Here is a 24,188-nt window from a genome sequence, read left to right as displayed (position 1 = left end):
CACACAAAGTTTAGAATTAAGTCCTTGGTATTCTCAAGTTGAAATTAAAGATTAATTCTTAATCTGGAGAAAGGACAATATATTCTTTAATTCAATCACCACATCCTAGACTTTAACAATGCACCTCTAACTGCAAAACGTTGAATGCTTGCTGCTTACCTGTTGAGAGGCTGTTTTAAGTCCAGGGGAGTCTATTCTATGAACTGGCTGTGGCTGCGCTTGTGGTGAGTAAGGAGAATATGTCTGGTGGTCATGATGCATTCCAGAGGAGTCCTCTCTGACAGGCTCAGAGGACCGTGTAATGGCAGACTCCGGGGGAGTCCCCACCTCATCATTAAGAGTCTCATCTAGTTCTTGATCAGTGTAGGCCCCGCCTTCTGTATCTGTGTCTTCATAGTCAGAAGTATGTCTACTGTCCGTGCTATACATTGAGTATTCACTACCTGGGGCTGACAGGTAGGACAGACGATCATCATGCAAATCAAGGTCATCACTTGTAGCACCATCCGCCTGGGTCAAACAGAAGTAAATTAAAAATTTATTCAGTAGTTCTTTAAGAGATGGCCTTTATTTTACAAGGGAGACTGAAAAGGATACTCTTCTTTGGAGAAATCACATCTATTTCTTGAAACTTCTGGTGAGGAAAGGTCAAGAAGATAGTACAGGCACACATGCAGACACACAGAGCATCCTTTGAGATCTGAAGGGCTTGGATGAGTGGAACATCGGCTGGCCGGCCGTGACAAAGCCCCAGAAGACAGCGAAGGAGCCCTGGCCCCACTCTGATTTTGAAACCTAGTCAGTCACTAGCTTGTCAGCCCAGAGCAGGGTGAAGAGGGAGAATGCTGACAGACCAAGCTCACAGAAACAAAGACACAGTGACTGACAGAACAGCGCACGTGAGAATAACCAGGAAAATAAACGCCACAGTTCAAGCTGAACAAGAGCTTAGGTATATATAAAATCTATATATTAAAAAACAACTTCTTAAAAAAGTTGGTATTTGGCCCTAGAGCTTTATAAAACACAATGGAAAAGCATCATCTAAGTGCTGGTTGCCTAATTAAACTAAGAACTTTTAAAAATTATTCTTCACAGATGGATGCAGAGAGGGAAATGCAGTTATGACTCTCTTTTACAGGCAATTAAGAGCTGTTAGGCTTCAGTCTGCACTGATTATCTTCTGAGCAGACCAGAAAGAACAGAAGTATTTGAGGGAAAGGGAAGTACAGTGCTGCAGTCAACAGGCTGTCATAGATACTAATTTGAAGCTAGTGCTCGTATTACACACAACAGTCCCAGAAGACCCTGCCTGGACCCTGCGCCCAGAGAGGCACGAAAGCTGGAGGATCCAGAACCCAGAATTCAGACGGCATGGACTGAAGGATAAACAAGGCTCGAGCCGCCTGAATGGTGCTTCCCCCACAGTCCCAATCCTGGCTCTGCAACAGCCTGACCCTGAGCCCTCCCTTAATGGGAAAGACCAGCCTTCCGTGACTCTGGCTTTCAGCAGATCACCTGCCCGGTTTGGAGAGTAAGCACACCAGGGCTCTGCTCTATGTTCCGGCAGAGTCTCTCCCACTGAAATCTCAATGGCTTGAAACCTTCTTGCTATCTACTTTGATCTCTGACTTGCGGGGTCTGGAAGACTATAACCCAGAAGCCAGCCAGGGAAGTATTTAAGTCCCTGGGGAAGAACAACTCAACTCACTAATCTGCTTAGGTTTTGCAGTGGTATGAAATGCAGAAGTGAGCAAGAACCAGGAGTGCTCTGAACCAGAAATGACATAAGCTTACATGTTAAGAAAGCCGCAGGATGATTTTTCTTGGTTTAATAGGGAACATACAAGCCTGTAACAGAAATTGCAAACAGGAACTCTTCCTAGCAATCAGATCAAAGTAGTTAGCTCAGGAGAGTCGATGTGAAATCAAGTGGTTTTAGTTTAAGAATCTATTTGGAGAAAATATACTTGAATGGAAGGGGGGCATAAATCAAACTTGATTTAAATTGTAACACTTTTTCTGATTTACAAAATGCATCAATCTATTCTAATAGTAAGTGACCTATTAGACCTATTAATAAAGTTAATAAAATTAATTGAGATGACCTATTTTCCTCACACAAAAAGCTGGGAGAGCTAGACCTTCATTTTAAAATCCAAGCAAAGAAAGGAAGCACACAATAGTATCACAAAGAGATCACAGAAAATTAAGATTTGTGGATTTAAAAAACCTCTGATAGGTAGACATGTATACCTTGCGCATTTATAAACTAATATTATTTCAAAAATCACCAGTGAAAGCTATTAACATTCTACCTGACCAAGGCTGCTAGCAGAACTGTGTTGTCATAGAAGATTAGTATGGAGAGGACGGTAATCCTTCTAATCAAATGCCACAAGAGTTAAGAATTAGTAACAGTGTGTCGTGTAAAGTGGTGCAGTGAGTTTATTCTACCTGCCTCTGTCTATAAAGCGTCCCGGCTGATATGTCAGTTACTAAGTGGTCTCAGGATCTCGTGTGTACAGTCCACCGCCCAGAGTGGTACTGAGGAGAAAAGGCATGGTTCTGACACAGGACCACAGGTGGGAGCAGCAGACACTACCTCTAGATGTCAGCATTTCAACATCTCTTCTTGGCAGAGGTTGTGTTTTCTGGGTAAGGGGCACGGGGGTCCTAAGCATGCAGCATGCACTGCCACAGCACCTGGGGCCATAGCCAGGCAGAGGAAAGTAGGGGCCATGCAAGGGCAAAACACAACAAAAACCAAGCCGACAAGGAAATACAAAAAACAAAATAAGAGAACACATATTCTCAATCTTCCCTAGCAACTAAAATATATTAATATTGTATTGGTCTGAAGGTAAAAGACATTTAAAACAAAAGATTCTTTTAACTCTGTACTTTGAGAAAATTATTATCTCTCCCAACAAAATAAACAGGACTTTCCCATCAAGAACTGCTAAAAGACCAGACAGACTTAACAACAGAAAGTAGTTATTTTAATCTTTATAAAATCAAAGCCAAAAGGATGTATTGCTTTGTCTAACATTTTCAGTATGTTTTAAGAATGTTAACAGGTGCTGAGTGAAAAAAAATTCCTTAGGTAAGGATTTAGGGAAATGCTTAAAGTAGCAAAGTAAGTCCTTTACTTCAGACCTCTCAGAGCCGTCACCACGCTGGTGGGTACTGTGCTGCTCCAGGGGGTCTGGTTTGCAGCACGGTGGTCCCCACCCATTCCTTGCCTTCAGAGTGCCTTTTCTTCAGGGCCAGTCCTGGATCTCACATGCTGAGCACAGCACTTTAGGGACCACTCATCTAGCCCACCCATTCCCCTTGTTTCCAGAGGAGGAAACGGAAGCCAGGTTCAAAGTCATTCCTCAGTCAGACAGGGGCAGAGTCAGAACTCAACCCTGCTCTTTTAAGTTACCCTCTGAGAATTCTCTGAGAGAATACCACTGAATGGTAATTCAGTGGGGAGAGAAACTTCAGAATCTTCTACTATCAAAACAACTTTCATAACCCCTACAAATTATAAAAACCTAAAAGCTAATGCCCCAAATTACTTTAATAAGTTGATCCAATTAGAAAACAATGGTGACTCACAGGCTTCTCTGATTAGTTATATAATTTATCAAATGGGTTAAAAACAGGAAATTTCTTACCTTTCCCTCAGAAACCCACACCAACTGGTTCTGTTGTTGCTGAATTGCTTCTTTCAATGCACCATACCAACCATCATTCATTGAATTTAAATTAATTGTAGCTGCAAAAAGATAACATTGTTCTATGATTAGAACACTGCAAAAGTCAGAATTCACTCAACCATTGCTTAGAGTTCAGTCACCACTATTGAGTTATCTGACAGATGGTATTGAGGACACACCCCTGGAAATGTCTATTTCGGCACTGAACCATTTCTTTTAATCAACAGCAGCCGTTAACACAACAGCAAACATAACAGGCAAAGGTTATATTAGTTTTAATATTTGAACAACACAACATTTTTGCCCACATACTGTTGCACAGACACTGTAAGCTGAAAGAAGGCCTTTAATATACTCACTTGTAAAAAGATGGTGATTATTTTTACGAAGTTTATGAGACCGCTCATATAATTTCCTGGCGCTTTTCCGAGATTCTGGACATAACCTCATCCTCATTGTTTTCACACCTTGCTTAGAATCAGGGTTAAGGAATACTACAATTGGATACCACTGGGCGTAATTCAGACGATCAACTGCATTTGGTGTTACATCCAATAAAGCATGTTTATCCTGAAGACACAAGAAAAAAATAAACAAGGACGCAAGACATGTTAACTAAGAAGCATCACCTTCAGAAAGTCACCGCTGAGACTACATTCCAATGGGAATGGACGTTTAACTGTGCTCCAAAATGTCTCAGGAGCACATATTAGAAAAAGGTGTACTCAGAAGTTAATGCAATATAATTTCTAGCCCAATTTTAAAAAAATGTTTTAACTAGCTCACTTTTAAGACAGCCCAAATACTTGCAAGCAGAGAGTGAAAATAAGTGTAACAATTTAATGTTCCTGACATGACCTTGTGAGTAGCAACACATTCCTAACATATAAATATCAAAGTGCAACCTGAATTGTCCTGATGCAATATCAAGTCTGTCAACATATGTGAACACTGTATACTTTTTTGTGGTAATGAAAGCTCATCTTCTCAGGCATGTACTACTGTTCCATTGAAAGTGATTATTATAATGTCTCGGTAATTTACTTACGGTATACCAGTAATAACTTTAGAAAAACTACCTTCTACTTTCAGTTTAACCAAACCCATCCCACTGAGAAACACAAAATTCACAGCTTACAATGAAACGGGTCAGTTTCTAATAACTTACTTGATCTATTATTTGCTTTATTGTATGAAGGCGAATAATGCCAGAGCTCCGTTGGTCAGTTCCAGCATCTCGAGGTTCACTTTCTAGTCGTGCAGTCAGGACAAAAACAAAACACGAAATTTCCACTGGTTAGGTCAGTTTCTCAACTGCTGGGCATAATGACACGCTGGGCTCCATGACGTGTAGTTGTGGGGGCTTCCCGTGCACCATGGCCTATTGAGCAGCATTTCTGGCCTCCAACCACTGGATGTCAGTAGCAGCCCCCCACCTCCCTTTTGCTCCCACGGTGACAAAGAGAACTGTGGCCAAATGTCCTCTCTGGAGCAGACCCACCCTAGCTGAGAACCCCGGGTTACATCAATGCTTCCAACACTGCTGGGATCAGAAGGCAAGTGGGAGAACTTCCCTGGTGGTCCAGTGGCTAAGACTCCACGCTCTTGATGCAGGGGGCCAGGTTCAATCCCTGGTCAGGGAACTAGATCCCACATGCATGCTGCAACTAAGAGCCCACATGCCCCAACTAAAGATCCTACATGTTGCAATGAAGATCCCGCATGCCACAACTAAGACCCAGCACAGCTAAATGAATAAGTAGGTAGGTAGGTAGGTAGGTAGGTAAGTAAATAAATAAATAAATAATTTTTTTTAAAAAGAGGCAAGTGGGCCACTCACCCCAGTGCAAAATTCAAGGGGGTGCCACCAAACCTCAGAAGTCCAATAATATTTGGATGCAATATGTTCACAAAAGCAAAATAAATACTTCAAAATGAACATTTTAAATAGAATCAGTAAGTGGAGGGACTTCCCTGATGGTCCAGTGGTTAAGAATCCGCCCTGCAATGCATGGGACGTGGGTTCAATCCCTGGTTGGGGAACTAAGATCCCACATGCCACGGGGCAACTAAGCCTGCGTGCTCTAGAGCCCGCATGCCACAACTAGAGAGAAGCCGGCATGCCACAATGAAGAACCCGCGTGATGCAACTAAAACCTGATGCAGCCTAATTAATTAATTAATTAATAATTTAAAAGGAAAGAATCAGTAAGCGGAACTTGAGCAAAAATTATTTAGGACTGTCACTTGGTCAAGAGAAACAGCCAAATATGGCAATTCTCTCAATTGAAAATAAGCTTTAAAAAAAGAAAAGTAGATTTACAAAATAATATTGATAAATTTGCTTCCATTAAAACCAGGAAGGTAAAATTATAAACTATGTGTCTGGCCTAAATAAAATATTTAAATTTAAAATGTCAGTTTTAATATGCATGTTTTCAAAAATTTTCCAACTATTTTCATGTTCTGGAAAAAAGAGCCATTAAAAAATATATATAATATATATATAAAAACATGTATATAGGGATTTCCCTTTCTCTTTTGCTCCAGTGTGGCCTGGCATGGCACTGTCTGCAAACCTTTTTCACATTGTGGCATGTGAGTAGCAATGGTTCTGTCTGTATGGCACACAGATACCCTGAGGAGGCCTCCCCTCAGCAGGGCCCGCCCGGCCGCAGACGGCTGCTCAATACCCGGGCAGGCCCACACTCAGCAGCAACAACTACAGCAGACTGGCTGCGGAGTCCTGGGTTAGGGACCTCTTTTCACATCAGCAGAAGGGGACTTGGGAGCAGAGAAGGCTGTAACTTGTGACTATGACACAGCCTGTGCTTTCACACTGGCAACCTGTGCCTCCCTCCTGGCGCAGAACACGCCAAGGCAGCTTGGGCTGATTTCTAACCACGCGTCTCAGAGGTCTGCTGACATGAAGGCTTTCACCAAAAAGGCAGAGCGATGTCTGAGACTCTGGTCACAGGAAAGCTCAGTAGTTAGAGTTCTAGTTGTTCAGATCAGACAAAGACAGAGACATGGAAGTTCAGAGGTCAGGCTGAGGGACAAGGGGATGATCTGGGAGAACAAGTCCATCGCGAGACAGCAGGGCCAACCTCCAATCTGGTGAACACAGGAGAACGACAGAGGGAGATCAACTGGGAGGTTCTGGGTGGAGAAAATGCTACTAGTCTCTAAACTCAAAAACTCTCATTAGATTCAAAGAGGATACATAACTAAGCGATCTGAATCCCTTTCGTAAGAGTCTGGTTGTAGAGTAAACCCAATTAATCAACCAATTAGTCCTTAAGACAGAGCTTTCTAAGTCTTCAACACTTGCTTTTTGTAAATTTAAAAGCCCTAAGTTTGGTTACGGGTGGTATCTATACGTATCAACTTCTTCAGGCAAAATGTTATCTATAAGCAATGACCAAAAACAGATCTCTTCTGAAAAGACTAACAAACTGAGTGATGAATCAGAAATGAACATTTTCTAAATTGTTCAAATTTTACTATCATTTGTCTGCAAATCTTCTGAGTTTCAGAAAATATCCTCATTCAACTTCACCAGCAACCAAATGAAAAGCAATATATATAATATTAAATCAGCACTTGGGAGTTTATAGTGCCAGCAGGAACAAACAGCTGCACAACCCTCTGGAAGCAGCCACGTTACACAGCAGCAGCCAGGAGTGCTCATGTCTTGGGTCATTCCTTCCTATCTTTGGTAATTCTGTCTAAGAAATTCAGCATATATATGGAAAAAGCTATATCCTTGAGTATTTAAATCCTTTGCGGAACAAAAGCAAAGCATAATATGGACAGACAAAGCAAACAAAATATGGACAGATTTCTGCACCCTTTGTATTAGTAAAATATAAATTTGAAACAGACTATACAAATAACTTAAAGCAAGCCTAAGTGATCATAACTAAGTCTGTGTATTTAAACTACCATAATAGCTAAAATAATGAAACAATGAAATAATCTGCAAGCAAAATCTGTAAGGCATTTAAAGCACTACTTCCTCAATATTTATATTTAATACTAAACTACTATATATGTCTGCAATAAGCAATAGCATGAGTCATGCTTTTATTACTCTTTTGACATATCTGAGTATTTCTGTTTGCTTAATGACTGAAAACACTGGGCTGGAGCCAGAAAGAGCTGGGTTCAGAGCCGAGTGTGTGACTCATTAGCTGGGTGTCATCATGACACCCCAACTAAAGAGGCGGGGCGGTGGTCTCAGTCACAACCACCCTACAGCTCAGCTTGCCCAGCTTCAGCTGGACATTCTGACACCTGCCCCATGGGATACTGTCAGGATTAAACAAGACTGTGTGCTAAGAGATTTTCATAAATGGTGATTCTTTTTCTTATGAAAGGGAACTGGCAGAGCACAGACACAGTCACTCAGGTTTCCCTCCAAATTAAATACTTGGTGTCAATTGCAAATGTTCACTTACAAAAAGTGTTATTTCTATTAAGTGAATGGATCAGACCCACCCTTTAGAGAAGTAATTAGTAAAGAAACACGCTCAATCTCATCTGAAGTCCGTATGGAGACTACTTACTTGCAATCTGATAAATATCTGGTTCTTCTCTGGCCAGCTTTTCTCTGGCAACATCAGCTATTGGTCCAAAGATGGTTACAGGCCTCAGAAATCCAGCTGGGGAGATTCAAATGAAAAATAGCACAGTTTATACTTCTTCTTTCTTAGGCAAACTGACATTAAAAGGTATTAGGTTCATCTGTAGAAAACAGACTACCTTCTCGAAGAACAACTCTCTCATATGCTGGGAACTTTGTCTGAACTGGCTGAGCTGACAAATCTTCTCTGCTCTTGCGCAGATTTCTCTTGGAGCTACGCAGACCTCGGAATCTCCAGAAGTCGGCACGGTCTCCTCCTGCCGTCTTTGGAAGTGTGTATTGTACACTGGCTAACTGCTCAGCTCTGGACAAGAAAAGACAAAAATGAAAATAAGGGTATTTTAAAAACAAAATGGAGAAAGACTTATAGTGAAACAAAATGTCAAAACACTGGATAGAACTTCACATGCAGTTTAACTCTTAATGGTTAAACTAAAATAAAGGTGTTTATACAACTAACTCAGTTTTAGATATGGTAAATACAGTGAAAACTAATTCTTTACGTTACCAAAATTTCCCAGTGGGACTGAAATCTTGTCATCATTTCCTTAATTTGTTCTGTAAGAAGTATCCAAACATTCATACCTGTTCTTATTAGGGATGATGCCTCGTTCTACCTCCTTATGATTTTTGCCAATTCGAATAGCAAGCCAAGAGCCCAGTTTTCCATTGTACAAAGTATCCACAACACGGAACACCTCTCCTTTGTTAAAACTAAGTCCATAGGGAGATTCCTTTTCATATTCAAAATGGGTTCTAATATAGAAAGAATCTCCTACATCTGATTCTACGATGCGACGATAAACTAAAAGGAATCAAAACAAAAAATTATCAGTAACTAGTGGGAAAAGATATTAATCTGAAGAGCACACATTATGTGAAGATTCTACTGATAATATCAACAATAACAAAAACAACAGTATCCAACAAACGGTGGCTCCTTACTAATTACTAAGTATTCTGTCTCCTGGACACCATCATCATCTCACGACATGGGAACTCTTAGCACTTCCATTTCACAGATGAGGAAACTACTGCAGATACAGATCAAGCACCTTGTCCAAAGCCACACATGCTTTCTATTTAAATCATCTAACTTAATATCGCTGCAGCCCCTGCAAACCTCATCTATGTCCCATTTTCTAAATGAGTGGTTCTCAAATGAGGGCAATTCTGTTCCCCCCAGGGAATAGCTGGCATACATGGAGACATTTTTGATAGTTGCAACTGTGTGTTGAAAGGAGGGTGTGTGTGCTACAGACACTTAGTGAGCAGAGGGAAGGATGCTTTTAAACAGCCTAAAACACACGGGACAGCCTTTACAACAAAGAATTATTTGGTTCAAAACATCAACAGTGACAAGCTTGAGAAACCCTGTTCTAAATGAAAATGTATCTGCTTAATCACAGAGAAAATCAGGCATTCCCTTGCATTAATGCAACATCAGCATATATTGCTTAGAAAACATCAATACAAAATTCAGAAGCTGCTCATATGCACTTTTGTGTGGAATACTATAGGATTTTTCCATGCAGATGGCACTCTACTTCAACAGAACGCCAGAAAGGTTGGCTGGTCCTATTACTGTGCTGTGCTAACGAGCACAGTGTAAGACTGTGTGCCCCTAAATGACAAAATAAACAAAATCTGTGAGATTAACAAATTCATTTATCACTTAACTTTGATTTATTAAAAACATTAAAATTAAAATTCCTATTTAAGTCCTCAAACTTCTCCAGGTTTATTTTCTCAATATTCTGACGGTATCTCACCATCCTTCTTCTTCTGAGCCAATATGGTCACTTCTTCTCCTTTTGGGAGGTCAAGTAGAAAAAGGACAGCTTCTTCTCTTATGATATTTGTGAAGTCTACATTGTTTACCTGTTAAAATAAATTTCACAAATTACTACTGGTCATATTTTAAGATTATAAAAACATTTATCTATGCAGGAAACAAATATTTCCAGAGTTTATCTAATTCGAAAATATCATCTTCAAAAGTGAATATTTTCATTTTACTTTGGAGAAAAGAATATACCCTAATTTAAAACAAGCAGAAACCAAGTAAATAAAATGAGTGAAGGTGTAAAGTCATTTAAAGAGTAGTCACGATGCATCCCGGCATTAGAGATCATGCACTGCAAAATCCAACCAATTCAGACCAAAAAAGACAACTTCTAATTCCAACTGTTTATTATTATTGTAAGATCTCGGGATTTAAAATTTTAAATTATAAGTTCTATGAATGTATAATAGAGCCCTACTTTTTACTAGGCTCTGAAAAAGAAATCAAAAGGAAACAAGATTAAAAAGAAATAGTGCATGCATTGTGCCATCTCTGTAAGAGCATCTGTATGATGTAAGCTCAGTGTCTGCCAAATCAATGTTTAATATTAGACGCTCCTAAGGACCAAAATGTAACTTATCAAAATGTCCCCAGTGACTTTGTGCAGGATTACAGGTAGATTTTCTTCTACTCATCTTCTGGAAATTTTCCACATTAAAAAAAATTTTTTTTCTACATGTACTACCTTTATGATACAAAACAACAAAAAAACTATTAAATATTTTTTGAATGATGTATGATTACTTCAAACAGGATATGGGGTAGGTAAGAGAATAACAGGTCTGTTTAATTATCCATGTTGTATCTGACAAAATGTAGACATCATCTGGAGGAATCACAACACAAAGTCAGGTGGGAACCAGTGAGTCAGGAGACAATGCCCTGACTTTCTGACATGTAAGTCTGAAGGGGGACGAGGAGGACGGGAGTGGCCACAGGCAGCCAGCACAGTCTGAGGGGGTTCGCAGAGTGCTCAGAGGACAGTTTCTGACAGGGGCTGCTGCCAAAAGCGACCGAACCCAAGATAGAGATACGAAAGCAAGACAGAAGCAGGGGGCTGCTGACACATCCCAAGTTTTAGGAAGAATGATTAAAGAAGGTAGGAAAAGAACTGAAATGATTAGAGGAGTACCAGAAAAGCAGTGTTATGGAATCCAAGGAAGAAAGCACTTCAAAAAGGACTTTTTAAGAAGGTCAAAACACTAAGTTAAGAAATACAGGAAAATGAAGGCTGAAGATGACATTAGGTTGGCAATGCCTCATGAAAATTCACATTCAGTCGTGGTTAAGGTGGAAGGCAGACTACACAACTTTGTGACACAAGGACTGAAAAGCAAGCAGGGAAGGGACTCAACCAAACCTTCAACAAGTTCAACAGCCAAAGGAGAAAAGACAGACAATGGAAAGCTGATGAAGAACCAGAGGACAGGGAAAGAGAAAAACATGAACAAAGCAGCCATATTCTGGGGCAGGAGGAGAACAAATGCAGGACATGGGCAGGAGGTAGCCTGCATGCAGGAAGAGACCAGAACAGAGGTGGCAACGACAATCTGAGGTAGCAAGAGGAGCAGAGCGGATGTAGGAACTCCCACTTGAGAGATCTGATCTTCCGATTAAAATGGCATATAGTGCATCTGGCAGGAAGTTTGGATATTTTAAAAAGAGAAGAGAGAAATAAAGATGGTACTATGTTACTAGGCGGCATTGCTTATGGAAAAGAAACAAAAACAAAAAACAAAAGAAAAAGACCCGATTGGTACCCTGCATCTGAACTAGGCTTTCCTGGACTCTTCCCTCTTGTGGGGTATGAAGCTTCAGAGCCAGGGCAGCTTACACACGTGCCTGATGGAAACCCCATGTCTGCACACCTGAGCCATCACCTGTGGTGAAGAAGGTCCTACAGGGCTCTGTGGGCTGCTGCAAAGACTACTCCCACTGGAGAGGAACACCTGACGCTGCCCTAGTGGCAAGTTGTGGCCCACGGCAGAGTCTAGCCAGCCTGAATGTTTAGTTGAACTTAAAATAACTGGTGGATATTATGGGGCTCTAAGACTTACTTTTTTTAGGTTCTATGAACATGAGTGATTAACACGAGACCACAGCACCACACTGTGTAGTAACAACACAGCAGTGAATAAGAGCAAAGGCAGGAATGGGAAGACCTGATGGATTCTCAATCTGCATGCTGAATTGGTTCTAGACACTACAACAGATTACAAGCTAACTGCGATAGTGAGTCTGCTGTGTCTGATGCCTTTTTTCTAAAGATCTAAGTACTGTGAAACCACATAAGTTGACCACTGACATACCCTGAGAATCTGATCACCCTCTTCCAAGCCTTCTTTGGCAGCAGGGCTATCTTCAAGAACGCCAGCTACAAATATTCCAACATCATTTCCACCAGCCAGCCGCAAACCCACACTATCTCCTTTCCTGAATTTTACTAATTTCATGCTGGGCCTGTTAAGACAAATATTTCATTTTAAACAGTTAAGAGAAGCTTGAAGAGTTATAGCAAACTACTACAATAAAAACCATATTTAGAATAAAACAAAGGACCATCATCTTTAAAATTTACCCTACACCTCTAATTTACTGAATAAAATTTATCATTAGAATACCAAACCAGATTTAATAGCACTTTCTTTTAATTTTTGATTAACAAAATAAGTTTTGAAATATCCAAATTCAATATGTAAGTACTGTTTTACATAATAATTATAAAATTACTTCATAACAATGCTTTCCCAACTCTGTGAGTCTTGGATATATGTGGTACATTAACAATGGCTAAAAAATCTTCCATTTTTCCCACCCCAATTCATACCATATCATCTCTACTGAATAATTAAGAAGCACTATTGTACAAAGGTAGAAACTGAGCATAAACTGACAAATTTCCCTAATGCCAGAGAGTCAAAATCAGGCTCTAAGCATTGTAATCTCTATACCCAACAGACAGTGGTTTTGAAACTTTGCAGTTGGGGGACTCCTTCAGTAGTTCACACAGATCACTTACTCTGCAGCCCCTTTGAATTTTAAACAAAAAGCTTATCATCATTCAGCCTTTTTGGATTAGCCCCATATTTAAGCTCTGCCCCCTTCTTGCTAGAGAGAATGGAAAGGAATTAATGCAGGCACATTCCTCTACTATCAGTGTAGTGTCAAAGCTCTGTGACACTCCTAAAACAAACACCAAAGAATGCCTTAGAAGAATGGCTAGACAGAAACACATCATAACTAAGCATTACCCTTTTGGGTAATTAATTACAAATTATATACATAATTACAAATTTCCCCTCTAGATTTCTATAACCATCCCACATTCCAAGCCAAGAAGACACACAATTCTTCTACCTATTCTGACACGAAGTGTGGGGAAAAGTCCGTTTCCTCTTAATTTACTAAGTAACAATGAGCAAATAATTAGAAACTAGTAGTAACGAAAAAACACAAATCAAACGAATGAATGAGTTGAGGGAAGAGAGATGCCTAGTTCTTTAAAACCAACTAAAGACCACCTTAGCTTTCAGAACTTACAAGGTAGTCACATTTGACCTTGTTTCTTCATGTAGAACTAACATTAGCTAGATGGAAACCTGAGAGTCTGCAGGTCAGATGAGGTCACTTACTGCCAGAGCCGGTGGTACCCTCAGTGCCCCGAATCTATTTACTGGCTTTATCATGGAGGGTGTGAGTCCCTCGGCTGTGATGGATCCTACTTTTCCACCTGCATCAAGAGCCTTCTGACAGACTCCTCTCCCAAATCAACTGTACAGACAGCTCTTTTAAACATTTCCTTAAAGTCCTTAAGGCCCCAGGTCCCTCAAGTCCTCTCCTAACACTGACCCATCTAGTGCACCTCAAAAAGTAAAAGAGCTGATTGTAGTCTGCATCCTTTAGTAAAACCTGGCTTCTTATTGATAAAACCACTGTTCAAGGACAGCTCTAGGCCCCATCTTAGGGTCATGTGCCCTACATGCCTAATATTTTATACTCTGCCCTGTGTTATGTCAACCACATGCAATAGCAAAAATCCTTCTGCCTCAGATCCAGTCACCGAATCTGAATGAATAACTAAACCTTTCCTGGCTAAGCTACAAATCCTGCCCACATTCTCAGTTCTCTTTGGTACCTGTCCTGCAGTGCTCCCTCAGGGAAATAGGTCTCTGGAATCTAGTTATTAAAGTTTTCGTAAAACTTAAAGAGTTAGGAAAGCTCTCAGGCCATTCTTTTTTTTTTTTTTTTTGGCTGCATTGGATCTACACTACTGCCCGCGGGCTTTTCTCTAGTTGTGGTGGGCAGGCCTCTCATTGCGGTGGCTTCTCTTGTTGCGGAGCATGGGCTCTAGGCACGCGGGCTCAGTAGTTGCGGCACACGGGCTTAGTTCCTCCATGGCATGTGGGATCTTCCTGGACCAGGGCTCAAACCCGTGTCCCCTGCATTGGCAGGTGGATTCTTAACCGCTGAGCTACCAGGGAAGTCTCCAAAATGTATAATTTTAAACTTGTGATACTTTCACCTATTTCAGGAGCCATTTCTCTCTACCAAGCTAGGTCTTATGGTAATAACCCAATTTTCTTTAGCAGAGAAGACAGATGAGAGCAGAGGTCTACATCTAATCTACTTAAGGAAATTTGGTAATTTTCCATTATTCATGTTATGTCTCTTTTACCAGAGAGGCAACAAAAACTAATCTGATGATCATGATAGTTTGAAATCTGGATATAAAATCTACATCTCAATCTCAATGTATAAAATATAAAGTAATAAAAGTTGTGAATATCAAAAACTTACTTTTGAGTTGCTAACTAACCTAGAACAGGTTTCTCAACCAGAGGTGATTTTGCCTGCAGGGAACATTTGTCAGCGCCTAGAGATATTTCTCGCTGTCACAACTGGGGTGTGTATGTGTGTGCTACTAGCAGCCAGTGGCCAGCAATGCTACTAAGCATCCACAATGTAAAGGACAGTCCACCACAATAAACAGTTATCTGGCCCCGAATGTCAACAGCGCTGAGATGGAGGAACACTGATTTTTTTTAAAATGCTAGGGATTTAGGATGCCTGTGAAAATTCTGATGTTTAAATAGAAAACAATTTTCTAGTTTTGTAATTCCTAATCTAAAAACTAGGTAGATAACAGTGGTGAGAAAGAAGTAAACATCTTAAATGTTTCTTTGTTGTTCTCTAATCTCTAACTGATTCTATCATATAAATAATTTAAAAAACCAAAACAAACACTAATCATAGCATTTAGTAGTATACACTGTCTTTAAAAGCATATGTAATATGGTTCGCAACTGAATTCTCAATTTAAATAATCCTTAGTAATGGGCCGAGAAGACAACACAAGTTTAAAACCACATTACCGAAGAATCCCATCTTCATGAGTTGCATTAGGCAGGATCCCATCAGATGGACTGACAGGTAAATCCACGTCTGGCTGTCCAACCTGAGCATACACAGGCTTTGGTTCTAAAAGAAAAGAAAATTTAAATTATGCAGGAATCATTTTACAAAATGGAATAACAAAGCAAGCAACCACTGAAATAACCAAACAATAAAAAGTCTGCAAAATGCAGCAAAAATGTAAGTTCAGAGAACCTGATCGGGAACATATATACTACATATGCATATATTAGGGTACATTTTACAGTTATAAATTCTGGGATCTTTATAGCATGTATGCACATTACATGGTCACCTATGCTTTCTATAGCTCCAGCTGTTACAGTCTGAAAAATATACTTTTTAGGGAAGAATAACAGAGGAAGAAGAATATAAGAAGAGAGAATCCCTACATTTCTCTGTTAAGACTGTCAAAGTAGCCTTCTTTCTTCACTGTGATACGATTTATTTTTAAATTTCCACATTCCTGCCACTAAATAATCAGAGCAGAAACAGGTTTTGAGAGAAGGACCTGAGAGACAGTAGAAGCAGGACTTCCAGGCCTTTCAAGCAACTGGATCTCAGAACCTTGCAGATTCTTATGTGTGGTCTTATATACAGGTCAGCAAGGTATACTCATAAAGTGTTTCTGAAAACACTTTCAATAGACAAGAGAACTTTAAACAGTGTCTAAAGCCAATCTAATGTTTCCCTTAATGAGCAGTACTGGAAAACCACCTCACTCACTGTGAACAACTGTGAACCACAAATAACTTCTATCTGGAAAATTTAAAAAACATTCATGAATGCTTACTGATATATGGCAACCTCCCACTCACAAAGAAAATGCTGGAAGTACAGAAAAATTCACACATGGGTAGTAGGTAGCAGCAATAGTAGTAGTAATAATAATTGCATCTTTATATTTTCTGTAAATATAATTCTGTAAATTGTGAAACAATTTAGTCTGAATGCAAATGTTTTCTGCACTCTAGGCTAGGCTTACCTGGAAGATTGGGTGTTTGTTTCTCGTTTCTTTCAACTATAACTTCTTCCACTGTTTTAGGTGTGTGATCATCTGCATGCTTTACAGGAGTTGAGACAGCCCCGGGTTTAGAAATTCTCTCTTCCTCTCTGCTCCGGAGACTATACATCAGTAAAATAAAAACTTATGAGCATATTGTGAAAGCAATTTGTAAAGAGTACAAGAACAGCCAAGACAATGTCAAAAAAGGATGACAAGGGACTTGCTCTAAAAGATAACAAAATATTGTAAAAACTTAGTAATTAAAACTAGAGTGCTACTGCCACAGAAACAGATAAATAGATCCATGTAACAAAACAGAAAATGGAGAAATATATCCACAGTACCAAAGTTTATTACAGAAGTGGCAGCCCAAAACTGTTGGAAGAGAACACCTGTTTCTGTTGGAAGAGAACACGCTGTTTAATAAACAGTGTTTAGAACTGTACACAAATTTAGAAAAATTAGATCTCTATGCATATCAATGACATAAGTATAAATCAATTTCAGATAAAGTCCAAAACATAAAATATATTTTAAAAATCTTATCAAAAAATAGAGGACTCTTAAAGTAAGATTCAATGCACAAAATGAAGTGAATACATAAAAAGTTTAAAAAGGTGTGAAAATAATTTGAAAAAATATGTCTTAGGTTGAACCAAATGAATTTTTTTTAAGTTCAAACAACTGAATATTAGCAATTTGACCAAACAAATGTTAACAGGAGTTCAATTTTAAGACTATATATTGATCTAACAATACATATAATAAGAATTTGATATTTAGAACATATGCAAACACATTTTTAAATTATTTTAGAAATAAAAAGAGCCAGTATGTGAACTCACGGACAAAAATGAAAAAGACCTAGAAACAGACTTTCCATAATATGGAAAATTTCTCATCAAAAGAATAAGCTGGAAGGATGCTCACCTGTGTTAAGTGAAATAAACTACTAACTGGGGAATATGTGCAGAGCCTGATCTTTTCAAATTATTTTTAAAACACACAGAAACTCTACGATGCTAAAATGTTCGCACGAGTACGGAGGAAAGCTTAATTCAAGAAGGAGATCTGGGATGAGGTGGAGTTGGCAGATTTGGCCTACTTCACCTGTTCTAACGAGCATACAATGCTTTCATAATTGAAGATTAAAAATAAAAATATTAAAGTTACAATGAAATAGAGTTATATCTGGAGACGTGAAAATAGCCCCAAAATAAAATGTGAGGAACAAACTGCAGAATATACATGGCGTGACATCACTGAGGTATTAAAGAAAACTCTCCACAGCTACACAAACACATGTCGACGCCACATGCAGAAAGACCCAGACGGACAGAGGCGACAGAGGTTCTCGGAGGGCGGAGCAGACAAAACAGCAGCCCAGGGAAATCTGAGATTTATCTCCACTATTTCAGTTTTCATAAGAAAATATTTACACAGTACTTATGAAGTAAAGACTGAAATGTTTTTAAATATTTTAAAATAATGTTCCTTATTTAAAAATGGAATTAAGTCTAATTTTAAACAAAGAATTTGATTCTATTACTGCATATTATTAGCAGTCTCTTATCAGGAAAAAATTTCTTTCCCTGTTATCCTCTTGAAAAAATAAAACATAAGCACTTTTCAGAGTTTCTATTTTCATGTTCATTTAACTACTCTGTGGGGGTGTATTCCAGTTTTAAATTATATGTATTAAATGAGCTGCATGTAAGTAAAACAGTCTTTCAGAAAATAAAGCCAAGATATCTTCTAGCTCAAACCAGAATGAACTTTCTAAATCATAAAAGGTTAAAATTTTTAGCCACTGCTTATGTAATAAAATCTTACATACAATTAGTCTAAGTATAAATAAATACAGTTAAACTCTATCCCCAAACTGCTCTAGGCACCTCAGAATATAAAGGGAAATACAAAATAATAAATTCTCCTTGCATTCTTTGCACTGAAAAATGCAAATGATATAAGTATGAACATTTTGAAGAGAATGAGATTAAAGAACTACATAATTTTAGTAGTTCTACAGATTTTGTCACTCTGCAACAGACTTTAAAGACTATTTGCTTAAAAAAGATCAAAAAACGTTTCCAATTGATTTTCTTGTTTCTTGTAACTTAAAAATTCTAAACTTAGAATGTGACCAAGTGACATTAATGATAACTAAGGACCAATGATAATATTTTAATCTGAACGTCCTCCCCAGTGATAACCAAGATTGTCGTGCAATAGGGCTCTTACTCCGTACATCACACGGAACTCCCGCCAGTAGAGTTGGCTAATTCTCATACTCTACTGACTACCACCTTTCTTTAATATAATTATTATGACTTAACATTGCAGATGGGTGGAACGCACATCATTCTATTAAATTTTTCATACGATTAATATCTGGAAAAAATCATTGTTCATTTTTAGTGTATTTCCATTATCTACCAAAAGATGGAAGCATTATTCAATATGTAGATTTGGAGCCGTGCTGTTAATGGAATTGTGAAGCAAGTCATTTATGTAATTTAAAATTTTCTAGAATCCATATTAAATAAATGAGGTGACATCAATTAATACATTTTATTTAACTCAGTATACCCAAAATATTATTTATCAATATAAATGATTAATGAGGTATTTTACACATTCTTTTTTGTGTACTCAGTCATCAAACTCCAGTGTGTAGTTCACACTTACATCTCTATTTAAACTGGCCACATTTCAAAGGCTCCACAGCCGCATGTGGCTAGTGGTAATGGTGTTGGGCAATGAAGATCTAGAGTAACAGTATAGAACAAAATAATCAACTTTTCCAAACATTTAAAATGTTCTACTATGAGCATGTATGACCATTAAGTCTATTATAAGACAAAGAATAGAATTTAGACACACAGAATAAGCCTACAATCAGTGGCAGTTATTGAAAGTGAAGCCATAAAAAAGGAAAATACATTTTCCCCAAACCTTCCTTACATAGTTCTACCCTAATGGCTCCCATGTAATATTTAAGCTTTATTAAAAAACAACTTTTGCTATTATGAGTCAAGCCAACTTTATACAAAAACCATCTTTGTCCTGAGTTGGACTCATGTTTATCTACCACACTCTGGCTCCTAGAAGCCTAGAAAGAAACTCCAGGCATTCTAGGGGACCTTGAGACCCTCTGAAGGGTGTTTTTGTTTTTCCCCTGGAGGGTAAGCAGATAGGTTTTGTTTTTCAGATTTTTCACTTGTACATATTAATCTAACGGTAATGATCCATTAATCTAGAGACTTTGGGCTGGTTAAAAGCTCTGCGGAGCAGTTGTTAAGACAAAGTCTCTGAAAGAGAGTTTTTACAGTCACATAAATGGGCTCACTGTAAACAGACCCTTAAGTCGTATCCAGTCAACTCTGTAAGTACAGTAGCAGATTAACACACATTCAACCAGATCAGCAAAGAGTAACAGATAAGTGCAAAACTTCAGGTGTAAAGGCACAGCTGTTTGGGACCATTTAGTGCAGGCAGAGGGCAGGCAGCGCGCTGAGAAGAGGTGAGGGCTGTCCTCGGCAGCCCCTGCAGGACACAGGGGTCAGAAGCACTCAGTGGCCAGCAGCTTTCCCCAGACACTTCCTAGGTTGGTTTTACAGTGCGCGGTCTCTGACAAGACACCTCCTCAAGACTGGCTTTCCCAAGCCCCTTGGAGGGCAGAGTTCCTGCAAGTTCATCCAGTGACACCACAGTGAATTCTCTGCCATGCAGTGAGCCTCAGGTGTGTGGGGACAGGTGGGGAAGCTTCCTCCTTTGGCAACTCCATCTCAGCACCAGGGGAAGGGCCTGCTCCTTACATCTGATTCTTATATTTTTCAGAGTTCTCTTTATTTATTACTGGCTAATCCCTTGTCACTCCAATCTCGTTATATTTAATCTCTTTATATTAAATTCGCTCTGTTCACAAGAAACTAGGCTTTCTGTCTTTTGGACCCTGATGAAATATGCCAGACTGCCAATTCTTCAAGGAGTTTTATTTCTGATTTCTAGCTCTCAAACACCTCCCCAACTGACTGGTTACATCTTATTTAAAAATAATCTTAATACAGGAAATAAACTGAGGCTGAATGTTCACTGTAATAAAACATCCTTTATAAAGCTAATTTCCTCTTAATAATAAACGACTCATCCTACATAAGCCAATTGATAATTTCTTTTCAGAAACTCATTTATTGCATAAAGGTAGGCAAGATCTACACAGCTTAGGATGAACACAGAAACTAGGTACCCTTTAAAGGCCACTGGACTATCTCAGCCCCAATTATCAATAAAGATAGAAACTTAGAAAGTAACTTAACCAGACTCCAGTCTTCTCCACTGGCAGGGACAGTTCGGCATGGAGGGCTCCTAATACATATGAGAAAGAAAAACTAAGGCACACTCAAGTCTGACTTCTCAGAATATTGCAGCCATTGCTAATCTTCTAAATTTCATATAGAAACAGATATTTACATACTGCAGTTCCTCCTCAACAGCAATTCAAAAATTACAGCATGGCACACAGACGATTATAGGGATGAAAAAGGCAGAGAGATGTGGAGATTCTGGGCTGGTACTTGGGCAGAGAAGTGAAGAGCTGCCCAGGGAGTATGCTGAGAAAGCAGGGGGAATAATTACCTTGTATCTACTTGGCTATATTTGCAAGCAAAGTTCTCACAATTTAAATTTGTTCTTTATACATTGTAAACTATTTTCAGAAATATATATATGTGTGGTGTACGCTTTTGAAAAAATATGAGTGTCTGTATTGCTCACTTTGACAAATGGCTTTCTGGCAATAACCTAGCTACATATTTACATGAAGTCTATCAGTTTGTACAGCGATTCTCATCTTGCATGTTTGTTTATGACGATAATGACGACTAACCTAGTCCATCTGAATTAGAAAACAGATCTGTTGTTCAACAAGTATAATTGAAAAAATGAACAATTTTTAGTAAGGAACAACTAGGGAAAGACTAAGAAGGACCCTTCTTTTTTTTTTTTTTTAATTAATTAATTTATTTATTTATTTTTGGCTGTGTTGGGTCTTCGTTTCTGTGCGAGGGCTTTCTCTAGTTGCGGCGAGCGGGGGCCACTCTTCCTCGTGGTGCGCGGGCCTCTCACTATCGCGGCCTCTCGTTGGGAGCACAGGCTCCAGATGCGCAGGCTCAGTAGTTGTGGCTCACGGGCCTAGTTGCTCCGCGGCACGTGGGATCTTCCCAGACCAGGGCTCAAACCCATGTTCCCTGCATTGGCAGGCAGATTTTCAACCACTGCACCACCAGGGAAGCCCTAAGAAGGACCCTTCTTTCACTTAAGGGACAACAGCATCGTCAGGGCTTCACTGCTGGTATGATTATTACATACTTAGATTAATATTTAGAGTAAAACAACCCTTGATTGTGCAGTATGTTTGGCTGATTTTATAACAAGAGACCAGTGTTACCATACTCTTCATTTTTTATTAACATTCTCTCAAAGGCAATAAAGAATTGTCCTACATTATTTAAACTAGAAATAAGATTTTTCATATACTTACTACTTTTACACGTGAGTGGAAGTCTGTTTTTATAATATTTTATGTTTTATACTGTACTTGTACAAGAAAATAGTTCTCAGCTGATGGAGTAAATAAAATGTACACTTTTACTTTAAAAATAGTGACTATAAAGTATAATTTTTAAGCTTGCCTTGCTATCATTAGGTCCATGATCTCCTCTTCAGGGTTAAAATCCATCAGCAATCACTGAGCACAACACTACTACACCTTGGTCTCTACTAACTAGAGAAATATATGAGCTATGGTCCTCCCTCAGCCCATCCCCTGAGAAAGCATATGAAAACAAAACCTCAGTTTGGAGTTTTAATCTCGTAACCGAAAATTCCCAAGGATTGAAAATAACAGTTGGCTCTTATCTGAATAACAGAAGTTCAGGATGGGTCTTTAATATTCCACTCACTTTCAAAGGTTAGACAAAGAATCTTATTTTAAAAAGATTTAGTAATAATTCAAGTGATAAACAATTTTTTTAAAGTTTCACATTCTCCCTAACCAATTTTCCAAAACAGGAAAAAAAAAAAAACCTTTTTAGAACTCCAAATCCCTGGCTACGTTGCCCTTGTGGTCCAGCCACACCCGTCACCTTGCTGTTCTTCCAACAAGCTGAATGTATCTCCATCTCTGTCTTATTCTGGAATGATCTTCCTCTGGCTGGCTCCTTCTTAGTCACTCACCTCAAGATAAGTTGACCGTAGAGAAGCCTTCTTTCTGCCCAAGCATGTCTCTAATACTGCCCCCTCTTCCTGCACTGTCACATCACCCTGATTTTCTTTACCACTAATGGAAATTACTGTTTCATATTTCAAACGTATTTATCTGTTTTATTCACTTGGATATAAGCTCTATGGTAGCAGGGATCTTGCCTAGATTGTTGAGGGCATAATTTATAGTTATAATCATACACTGACAACATGTGCATTATCAAAAAATACTTCATAGAGGAAAAATGAGCAGGGTAATGTCAAAATTACTGGTGAAGAAAAAATCTGTCAACCTTCACTGAAGAACACTCACTGTGCTAACTGCTGATCACTCACCATCAACTGCGCACGGCACAGGAGCCATAGGAAAGAAGGCATCAATTGTTGATTATATTCACTGAGATTTAATAAACTGAATCTCTCTACCTGACTATCTTTCAGAGGTGAAGGGGGGGGAAAAGGGATGAAGGACTCCACAGCATGTCTGAAAAAGAAAATGTAATAGTACCTGCACCAAATTAATTACCAACAATATCACATGTAAATCTTGTTTTGAATCAAGCATCTTTCAAATTGGAGGTAATGAAATCTTTTTTACCTAAGACAAAGGACTAAAACCAAGGATCAGGGGAAAAAACTCTGAAATTCACCAGTCAGAAGAAGGTCACTTCTCTACATTTTGAAACAGTAAAAAGAAGTGTTCAGCTTATGTATATGGATGTCTCAACAATAATTTCTAGCCTATTGGCAAAGTTCTATGTATGTTCCAGACAGAACTACACAATATCTAACAGAAACGATATATACTAGGGCAAAAGAATATTCACAGCTCTCTAAACTCAAAGAAAACAACTATGGAAGGTGACATATAAGGTGTGTAAATAAAAAAACTAGATCTTTAATTTAAAAGCCAAGGCTTCTCTAAGGTATTTAAGCAGAAACACCATATGCCCTACATGCATGTGTATGAGGACTCACCTGGCACTCTGAGAGAACAAAGGCATGAACCTGCCTTCAACCCTGATGATATAGGTAGACTGTATAGTTAAGGGATTTTTGATCCCATTATTTAACTTGATTATTTAACTTGGCTCAATGCTCAGATTTAGGCTAGAAATTCTCATTCATAAGAACCAATTTAATAATCATGTATTTGTTACACCATAAGCAGTATCAATACTGACACCACTAACTTCAGAATTCAGTGGAGACATTTCTCTCAAGAGAAACAAACGATGAAACAAGTATTTTAAATTTCTACAGAGTTTTAATCTCTTCTAAACACTGCTTTCAAGTACTTCAGAAGCA

At 38.8% G+C, this 24,188-nt stretch overlaps 1 protein-coding gene across 6 annotated transcripts in view; it reads right to left on the bottom strand.

Moving 5' to 3' along the window:
* The window catches only part of TJP1 (tight junction protein 1), a 113,300-nt gene that overhangs the window by 19,185 nt on the left and 69,927 nt on the right, over window positions 1-24,188 (bottom strand). For all 6 annotated transcript variants that reach the window (XM_036843346.1, XM_036843347.1, XM_036843348.1 and 3 more), the window contains exons 9-19: window positions 16,596-16,735; window positions 15,571-15,676; window positions 12,508-12,658; window positions 10,125-10,233; window positions 8,938-9,157; window positions 8,472-8,656; window positions 8,276-8,371; window positions 4,876-4,958; window positions 4,067-4,277; window positions 3,666-3,766; window positions 160-510 (exon numbers count right to left, since the gene is read on the bottom strand). In XM_036843346.1, the coding sequence (XP_036699241.1) occupies window positions 160-510; window positions 3,666-3,766; window positions 4,067-4,277; window positions 4,876-4,958; window positions 8,276-8,371; window positions 8,472-8,656; window positions 8,938-9,157; window positions 10,125-10,233; window positions 12,508-12,658; window positions 15,571-15,676; window positions 16,596-16,735 (1,753 nt within the window). The remainder of the gene's footprint in view (window positions 1-159; window positions 511-3,665; window positions 3,767-4,066; window positions 4,278-4,875; window positions 4,959-8,275; window positions 8,372-8,471; window positions 8,657-8,937; window positions 9,158-10,124; window positions 10,234-12,507; window positions 12,659-15,570; window positions 15,677-16,595; window positions 16,736-24,188) is intronic.

This window comes from Balaenoptera musculus, chromosome 2 (genome assembly GCF_009873245.2).
Source record: "Balaenoptera musculus isolate JJ_BM4_2016_0621 chromosome 2, mBalMus1.pri.v3, whole genome shotgun sequence".
Lineage (NCBI taxonomy): Eukaryota > Metazoa > Chordata > Mammalia > Artiodactyla > Balaenopteridae > Balaenoptera > Balaenoptera musculus.
The sequence above is the reverse complement of the archived record's forward strand: the minus strand, read 5'-3'. Positions and strand labels throughout refer to the sequence as shown.